Consider the following 9,718-nt stretch of genomic DNA (forward strand, 5'->3'; position numbering starts at 1 on the left):
GGTGCAGGGTCCCAAAGCTTTGGGCCGTCCTCGACTGCTTTCCCAGGCCACAGGCAGGGAGCTGGAAGGGAAGCAGGGCTGCTGGGATTAGAACCGGCGCCCATATGGGATCCCTGGCGTGCAAGGCAAGGACCTTAACCACTGCACCATCGCGCCGGGCCCGAGAGAAGAGCTTTGATAAGCATAGATCTGGCCTCTGCTGGAACAGTTCTGTGTGTCAGGACCACAGAGGGGTGGAATGAGGAAATCCTGGGCATCTTAAGCCAGCCCGTGGTAGAGCTGATCTTGTGGTGTGAGAGGTTAACCCTCCAGCTGCAACACTGGAATTCCATATTGGGGCCAGTTAAGCCTTGGCTGTTCCTCTTGCAATGCAGTTCCCTGCTGATGCACCTGAGAAATCAGTGGAGGACCAGCCAGTGCTTGAGCCCCTGCATCCTCCTGGCCCACTGCCTGAATGCCTGCCACAGCCTGGGCCCAGCCATGCCAAAGCCACGCAGCCTGGTACTCAGTCTGTCTCCCACGTGGGTGGAACCCAAGTACTTGAGTTACCACCTGCAGCCTGCCGGGTGAGCAACAACAGGAAGTTGGGAGCAGAGGCAAAGCTCTGACGTGGGGTGGGAGCAGCCTAACCGCTGTGTCAAATCCCTACCTCAAGACTGAGTTTTTCAAAAGTAGGCATCGTGACATAATGATTCAGTGTTCACGAAGGAGGGGGGAGCAGCAGTATCTACCTGCACGTTGCTTCTGAAAGGTCAGGATGCTCAGATCCCCAGGTGAGTTAGCAGGTGCCTAGACTTTCTGACCTGCCTTGGGCTAACAGGAATGATGGCAGCTGGCGCGAGGAGAGGGTGCTGATTTGAACAGCGATGGAAGAACATATTACCTCTCTGCAAATAACAGCTATGAACTACAGACAAAACACTTAAAGCCCACTCGTTGAGATGCAGCCAGAAGCAGGCAGGAACCGGGAGGGGACTCAGTGCTAAAGGGGAAGGAAGTGAAGTAGGCTGGTTGCACACGACCCAGCCCTCGCCCGGCCCGTGAGACCGTCTCACGAGGCACCTGGGCTACAGCCTGCATGGCACGAGGATGGAGGGTCAGAGGTCAAGCTGGGAAGTTAGTAAGTGTGAAAACCCTGAAAAGAGGAGGGTGTCAGCGTCCAATGGTTAAGCTAACCATGTGGGACAGAGTACGAAGCATCCAGCTCCTCTCACATTGAGCTCTCTGCCAGTGCAGCTGGCAACAAAAAATGGCCCCAAGTACTTGGGTTTCTGTGACCCACCTGGGAGACCCAGATGGAGTGTCCAGCTCCTGGTTTCAGCCTGGCCCAGCCCTGGCTTTTGTGAGCATTTGGGAAGTAAGCCAGCAGATGGAAGAGCTCCTCTCTGTTTTTTCTCATGCTGCCTTTTGCTGGGGTCCGTGCAGTGGGTGTGGAAGACACAAGGGTGTGAAGAGAACAGCTCCCCTGTGTGGCAAGGCCCGGGGGAGCTTCCAGCTGTTAGGCAAGGCCCAGCAGAAGTCTCTCCGACCACCTTGATGCTGTTTCACCCCCTGGCTGCATGGACACTCAAGCACCCCACTAAGAATTCTGTATTCTGTTGAGACATTGTTGTTTGCCCCTGTGAGACAGTTTTTGCAGGTTTTTGCAACCGATGTGAGCTTAAGAGTTAATGTCGCTGGGGCCCGGCGCGGTGGCGCAAGTGGTTAAGTCCTCGCCTTGCACGCCCGGGATCCCATACGGGCGCCGGTTCTAATCCCGGCAGCCCCGCTTCCCTTCCAGCTCCCTGCCTGTGGCCTGGGAAAGCAGCAGAGGACGGCCCAAAGCTTTGGGAACCTGCACCCGCGTGGGAGACCCGGAAGAGGCTCCTGGCTTCGGATCGGCATAGTATCGACCCGTTGCGGCTCACTTGGGGAGTGAATCATCGGATGGAAGATCTTCCTCTCTGTATCTCCTCTCTGTATATCCACCTTTCCAATAAAAAATAATAAAAATAAATCTTTAAAAAAAAAAAGAGTTAATGTCGCTGATAATGTCTTGGTGAGTGGGCCTTTGACAGTTTACACACAGAAGCACAATTAAGCCCATGCCATTTCTGGACACCTTATTGTGTGCTAACTATTGCCTCAGAACCTGGCCCAGACACACAGCACACCATCTGGGAAGGGGCTTGATATATATGTCTTAAATACTAATGCAACTGATGGGAGTGAGAGCTGAAACTGCTATGGCAATAAATATAGTTATTGTTATCTCAAAGGCTAGCTTGTCTTTGCAATTTTTAGGAGTGTAGGAAATATAATTGTTTTAGCTGCTTTTATAATTTTTAGCTAGAGGAATTAAGGATGCTTTTATTAAAGAAAAATGCTTCTGATTATTGCTTTATTGTTTATGAGGTTGTAGGAGTCTATAGTTGTAGGGGGATTTAACATTTGAAGTTTCTGTTTTAGATTTTAGGTTTTTCCCTTGTAACCTATTTTCCCATTAAATGATGGATAAATTGTAGAAGTAGAAATGTGGCAGGAATGCACTACTGATTAGCAGGTAATCGCATGTCCTTGGCCTTGGAGTCCTGGCTGTTACTCCCTGGCTACTACTGAAGAATGAATAATGGCTTGCTTTGAAGAATATGAATACAGTATTTTGCAGAATTATCTTTAGGGGCACCTGCTTAGCCCTGAAGTACAGACGGAATGATCAAATGTCTGTACATGCCCCCTTAGTCTTGAATTAAAAAATAGAACAATTAGTTGCTTGTGCAGAAGCTTGAGAGGGGTTTTGAGTAAATAAAAAGGACAGTTTTTTCTTGAGCGGTGGTGAGAATGCACCAAGTGTCTGTGTCTGTGTCTTTCCTTATCGCCGACTCCACGCACCCTTCCGAGCTCCGAACTCGGCTGGAGCTGGACTCCGGCAGACTTTCAGATAAATAAATCTGGAGGAAGAAAAAGCCGTAAAAGGAGAAGGCCATAGTGCAGGGGGCTCTGAGATGCACCTGAATCTACCCCCGCACTCCCTCAGCTCCTGGACTGTCTCTGTCCTTAATGTGCACATTTGCAGGCTGTGATGGAAGGAAGCCGGAGAGAAAGAACAGCTGGGAAGGCCAGAGCTGGGCCTTCAAGTTACAGCAACCTAGACATGCTGTCCTGGACTTGTTTCTGCACTCTTGAAAAGATCATGAAGACCTTTTCTCTCCGAGAGAAAACTTCCAGCTGCTAGGTTACTCCCCAGGTGGCTGTAACAAGGCAGGACTAGGTTAGGCTGAAACCTGGAGCTGCGACTCAGTGCGCAGGTGTCCTGCATGGATGCAGAGACCCAAGTGCCTGCTGCCGATGGCAGTACTCCTTAATCAAGAACCACACCACACAAAACAAAAGAAACAAATGAACAGGAACTATACCACGGGACAAAAGGAAATGCCAAAATAGGTCTACCCTAATAAAACAAAAAGCTTCACACGGGACAAAAGTGGATGGCAAATCCAGGGTGTCTGGATGCTATATCATGCAATATACAATACAGAGTGGAAGGGATTTGGGGTTTTTTTCTCTCTTTTTTTGCATTTTACTTAAAAAGCAGGGTGATGGCAAGAAAGGCACCCTGGCCATAGATTGTGGGCATCTTCTTAAAAAGACTTGTGTGGCTTTTGATTTTGATTGTTTTTGTGTTTATTTCAAAGAGAGAAATGTCTTCCATCTGCTGGTTCGCTCCTCAAATGCCGGCAGCAGCTGGGGCTTGGCCAGGCTGGCATCAGGAGGCAGGAACTCCATCTGGGTCACTCACTGGGGTGGCACCTGAGCCCCTAGCCACTGCTCCTCAGGGTCTATATTAGAGAAACCTGGCATTGGCAGAAGAGCTGGGGTTTGAACATTAGACTTGAACAAGATGGGATGCTATGGTGTCCCAATCAGGTCTTTTTTTTTTTTTTTAAGATCTATTTATTTTTATTGCAAAGTGAAATATACAGAGAGGAGGAGAGACAGAGAGGAAGATCTTCCGTCTGATGACTCACTCCCCAAGTAAGCTCAACGGCCGATGCTATGCTGATCCAAAGCCAGGATCCAGGAACTTCTTCCGGGTCTCCCACACGTGGACAGAGTTCCAAGGCCTTGGGCCGTCCTCGACTGCTTTCCCAGGCCACAGCAGGGAGCTGGATGGGAAGTGGAGCTGCTGGGATTAGAACCGGCACCCATATGGGATTTCGGGGCATTCAAGGAGAGGACTTTAGCCATTAGGCCACGGCGCCAGGCCCCCAACCAGGTCTTAACCCACACTGACACCTGAGTGTCTTTCATCTAATTTCACGCCCCTCTGGATGTTGCAGGTGGCAGAGAAGGGATACTCAGACATGCGACTATGATAGGCACAGCTCCATCATCCTCGTTTTTAGTTTTAAATAGTAACTTAAATGAGGTAATTTAAATTGAATAGGAAGCTAATTAGGAACCTTGAAGTGTGTTACAAATGTTAGGATCTGGCTTAATAATAATAGCATATTCTTTCACGGTCGTTGGGCACCATTTGAGATGTAGTGTTTCCAGCAGCCTTGATGAATTCCTTGCCTTTCAGGTGTCAGTGGAAGAGAAAACCTCCTGAACCTGATTGCCACGTTGTTGGTCCTGCAGTTTTTTTGCACCATGTTGGAACATGAGGGAATCGTTGTCAAGTCCTGGAGGACGTTGGATGCATCTTCCACCTCCAGGTAGCTTTTGTCACACCAAGAAGCACCTGACCTGTACAGTCCGCATTTTGTCAATAAGCCTTGTAAAGGAAATTTGGGGAGCACCTTACCCAGTCTCCTGCAGCAGGCAGGGCTGACCCAGTTTTCTTGCCAAAGGCCACTAAGGAAACAGGTCCTGAGAGTCTCCCTGTGTCTTGCACTGCAGCCCCAGTCTCCCAGCTCCTGGTTAGCACCTCTTCGTAACAGTGCGTTCATCCCGCCTGCCTTTCAGAGATCCTCAACATGAACAGTTGCAGGGCCTGGGGCAACCCACATTCCATAGGTCTGAGTATTTGGCAGTTATCAAGCAGACTAGCAAACGACTAAGTAAATGTGTCTGCTCTCCTGCCTCGACAGCTGCAACTTCATAGTCGCCTGCGGGTGCCAGGGTCACACTGAATCCTTGTTTGACCACTGGCAATCTTGGAGTGCCCACTTACATACCCCACGTCACCCACCAACAAGCCCAAGCGTACCCCACACATCGGGTGACCCTGCAGACCTAGTGATGTGTTAGCCCAGTTCAAACTCGGGAGGACAAGCCAGGAGGACCCTGCAAGTAGTCTCAGGACCGTCTGGTCAGGGAATGCTGTGGCTCCAAGGTCTCCAGGGAGGCTATGGGCTGTTTGAGAGCCTTTTTTAAGGGTTCTATGTGGGCACAGTCTCTTTTCCCTGCAGACTCTGACCCCGTGGCAAGATGAATTTCCCCTTCAGCCACATACACACACACACACACACACACACACACACACACTTCTTCAAAATACTGCTACCCACTTGTTTGTATGTGATTTGCTAATGTTCTTTTAAAGACCTGGTAAGGAGAAAACTAACAGAAAAACATTACCTGTTGATAGAGGGAGAGACTACGATAGATAAGTTCCTTGTAATGGATGATGTTTTGCTGGTTTTATCCAAAGATGTATGCTTATGCATTTAATTTATGGGAAAGTCAGAAATCAAAATTACAGAGAGAGGCACTCTCCCATTTGCTGTTGTATTCCCCAAATGGCCACAATGGCCACAGCTGGGCTGGGCCAACATCAGGAGCCGGGAGCTTCATTCGGGCCTCATGTGGGTGCCATGAGCCGGAACACCCGGTTTGTCTTCTGCTGATTTCCCCAATGCCTGAGCAGGGAGTTGGCCTCCAAGTGCAGCAGCCAGGTCGTACATTTTTTATTTATTGGAAAGTCAGATATACAGAGAGGAGGAGAGACAGAGAGGAGGAGAGATAGAGAGGAAGATCTTCCGCCCGATGATTCATTCCCCAAGTGAGCGCAACAGCCGATGCTATGCCAATCTGAAGCCAGGATCCAGGAACCTCTTCTGGGAATCCCACACGGGTGCAGGGTCCCAAGGCTTTGTGCCATCCCCAACTGCTTTCCCAGGCCACAGGCAGGGAGCTGGATGGGAAGTGGAGCTGCCGGGATTAGAACCAGCACCCATATGGGATCCCGGCACGTTCAAGGCGAGGACTTTAGCTGCTAGGCCACGCCACCGGGCCAGGTCCTACATTTTTTTAAGGAGGCATTTACTACGTAAATGGCAGAGATGGCTGAAGCTGAGCCACGGTCAAACCCAGCAGTCAGGAGCCTATAACGGGTCACGTGTGTGTGTGTGTGTGTGTGTGTGTGTGTGTGTGTGTGTGTGTGTGAATTTTTGGCAGAATTATTTTGTCTAATAAAATATTGTAGAATTGGTATCACATCACATTTCACACAGTCATCCTGTGAAATTGATGGACATTTTTTTTTTTTAACTAGGAAAATCCTTTGGAGATATACTGAGAAAATAAAGAAAGCAAATGAATGGGTGAAAAGAATGGAAGGACAATATTCGTCCATCTGCCAGCGGCTTGAACTGGGCAAAGACTGGGAATCGGCCACCAAGCAGCTCCTGGGGATCGAGCCGGGTGACCCAGCCTCTCCGCTCCATAGAGCTCTTAGCCAAAGCCAAGGCTGAAGCCGGTGCCACTGTGTTTTCATTCTTTTCCATGCGTCTGTATGCAAAATAATCATATGCAATTGAGAGCTTATAATTAGTCTTACATGATTTTATTCAGCATAGCAATCAGAATGGATCATTTGAATCAATTAGCAAGAAAGAATAAAATGAAAAAATGCTGTGTCAGCTTCTTTTTCCCTCTGTGTCTGGTTTTTTGTATTTTTGTTTTTTGTTTGTTTGTTTGCTTTGTTTTTGAGATGAACTTATTTTTATGGGAAAGTCAGATACTCATAGGAGGAGAGACAAAATGGAAGCCCTTCTGTCTGTTGATTCATTTTTCAGGCGGCCGTGATAGCTGCAGCTGCAGCTGAGCCAATCTGAAACCAGGAACCAGGAGCCTCTTCCAAGTCTCCACGCAGGTCCAGGGTCCCAAGGCTTTGGGCCGTCTTCTACCGCCTTCCCAGGCCACAAGCAGGGAGCTGGATGGGAAGCGGGTCGCAGGGACACAAACTGGTGCCCATGGCAAGGAAATAAGGACTAGGCTACCACGCCTGATTGCCCTTTATTGGGAAATACATGTGGGTAATGCTGGGTTCAGTTCCTGCCCGCGTCCTGGGGGCTCATGGAGACAGACCTAGCCGGACTGATGGATCAGGCAGGAAGGAAGTGACGAATGCCTTCTGGATTTAACCCTAACCTAACCCTTCACATCCCTTCATCCACTTCCGGCTACTTAGAGAAAGAAGCCGGGGGTCCCAGCAACGCTTTCAGTCTGGCTGTGGCCAATACATCTTCTCACCAGCTCCAGGGCTACCGACAGGTTCTGCAATCATCTTCCGGAAGCTTTCTCATTTCGCACTTGAATTCTGTGCACTGCTTGGGGGTTCATCGTGTGGAAGGTGTAAGATCACTGCATCTTCCCCTCAACCCGACTGCTTCCAGACCCTTAGCCCACCTCTGTGGAAAACCCTGGTTTCCTCTTGCACTCCTTGCAGCTTTAGCGCTCCCCACCATCCCGTCCGTGCCTGTCCCAGCTTCCCAGCTGCCATCAGTTGCCTTTTTCAAGTTCTGTTTTCTAGCGTTCAAAGTATGCCCCACGAACCTGAAAAAGGAAACAGGGGCCGAGCTTTGACCTGTAGTTGGAAATTTTCCTTTGAACAAATAGACACAGGAAAAAGTAGCCTAAGAGACATCTGCTTGGGTCTTACAGAAAAATAAATGCAATAACAGGGCTCCTTTTTGATTTTGTATTATTTATTTTATGTGGTTGGAAGGGAAAAGCAGAGAGCGCCACCGGTGCCAGTTCAGTCTTGAAATGCCTGTAACAGCCTGGCGAAGCCAGAAGCTTGCACCTCAAGTCAGGGCTCCCAAGTGGATGGCAGAAACACGACGACCTGAGCCATCACTGCCATGTCCCAGCGTGCGCGCTAGCAGGAAGCAAGAGCAGGAGATGCAGACATCTCGGCCACTTTGCTGTGTCCCTGCTCGCCCCCTGATTGCAGATTCTCATAACCCTGAAGAACAAGAAACCAGGAGGAAAGTGCTTCTGCCTGGCTCGGCAGTGGGGAAGGTGTGTGCCCTCAGCAAGTCTAATTCCACCTGCAGCAGAGCCTACATGTTAAAACAGGGGCCAGCGGCCCAGGCACCTGAACCATCATCCACCATCGATGCTCCTCCTAGGATGCACTGGCAGGGAGCTGGACTGGAATCTGCACTTCAGTGTAGGGTGTCGGCCTCACAACAGAGCTTTGCTCTGAATTTCTGTTTTTAGTCTCAGGTTTTCACAGATGTTTACAAGCACCTTCCTATAACTCCCAGTTGGTAAAGCTGTGTTTTACAAAAGCTCCTTACTGCGGGGATACCAGTTTACATATATATATATATATATATATATATATTTTTTTTTTTTTTAAAGATTATTTTTACTGAAAGGCAGATTTACAGAGAGAAGGAGAGACAAAGATCTTCCATCCATTGGTTCACTCCCCAGCGGCCACAACGGCCAGAACTGAGCCAATCCAAATCCAGGAGCCAGGAGCCTCCTCCGGGTCTCTCCACATGGGTGCAGGGTCCCAGTGCTCTGGGCCGTCCTCCACTGCTTTCCCAGGCCACAAGCAGGGAGCTGGATGGGAAGTGAAGATCCTGCTTGGAATGTCCACATCTCACATTGGTGCCTGCCCAGATTCTGGTCCCAGAGTCTCACTTCCAGTGCTAGCTCCCTGAAGTACACCCTGCGAGCTCCCTGCCAGCCACCTGGGAGAACTGGACTGAACTCTGGGCTCCTGGCTGTCCTAGGCTTTTGGGACAGTGATCTAATATGTAGAATTCTTTCTCTGCCTTTCAGACTTTTTAAAACTTTAAATATTAGGTATCTATTGGCTGCATGGGTTTTGCCTAATCTATCATGTTCCAACCTGGCTACCTTTGGTGATAGAGGCTCTGATTCTCTTTAAATTATTATTTTTGCATTTGAGAAACAGACAGTATACTTTCCATTTGCTGGTTCACCACCCAGAGGTCAAAGTCAGGAGGCCGACTCAGTTTCTCCTACGAGTGGAAGGAACACTCTAGCTGAGCCATCTCAACTGACTGCAAGTGGCTCCCTGGGTGGGCAGCTGGGGTCAGCAGCCAGAGCCGAGTCCGAGCACTTGAATGTGGCAGGTGGGCATCTTCACTTCCAAGGCTTTGTGTTTTTATTTTAAGTACTTTCTAAAAAAGATTTATTTTTATTGGAAAGGCAGATATACAGAGAGGAAAAGAGACAGAGAGGAAGATCTGTCTGATGATTCATTCCCCAAGTGAGCGCAGCGGTCGGAGCCAAGCTGATCTAAAGCCAGGAGCCAGGAGCCTCTTCCGGGTCTCCCACGCAGGTGCAGGGTCCCAAGGCTTTGGGTCGTCCTCCACTGCTTTCCCAGGCCACAGGCAGGGAGCTGGATGGGAAGCAGGGCTGCAGGATTAGAACCAGTGCCCATATGGGATCCTGGGCAAATTCAAGGCAAGGACTTAGCCGCTAGACTACCACCCTGGGCCCTTAAGTACTTTGGAATGGAAAAGTGTTT

At 49.4% G+C, this 9,718-nt stretch overlaps 1 protein-coding gene across 1 annotated transcript in view; it reads left to right on the forward strand.

The window, feature by feature from the left end:
• The window catches only part of LOC121161742 (protein mono-ADP-ribosyltransferase PARP4-like), a 74,570-nt gene extending 67,739 nt beyond the window's left edge, over window positions 1–6,831 (forward strand). Inside the window, exons 33-34 of the mRNA XM_040988344.1 lie at window positions 4,565–4,697; window positions 6,479–6,831. Of these exons, the coding sequence (XP_040844278.1) occupies window positions 4,565–4,697; window positions 6,479–6,677 (332 nt within the window). The 3' untranslated portion in view covers window positions 6,678–6,831. The remainder of the gene's footprint in view (window positions 1–4,564; window positions 4,698–6,478) is intronic.
• The last annotated feature ends 2,887 nt before the right edge of the window (window positions 6,832–9,718 follow it).

The sequence above is a fragment of the Ochotona curzoniae genome, unplaced genomic scaffold, assembly GCF_017591425.1.
Source record: "Ochotona curzoniae isolate NIBS_2020 unplaced genomic scaffold, NIBS_Ocur_1.0 contig_4838, whole genome shotgun sequence".
Classification (NCBI taxonomy): Eukaryota; Metazoa; Chordata; class Mammalia; order Lagomorpha; family Ochotonidae; genus Ochotona; species Ochotona curzoniae.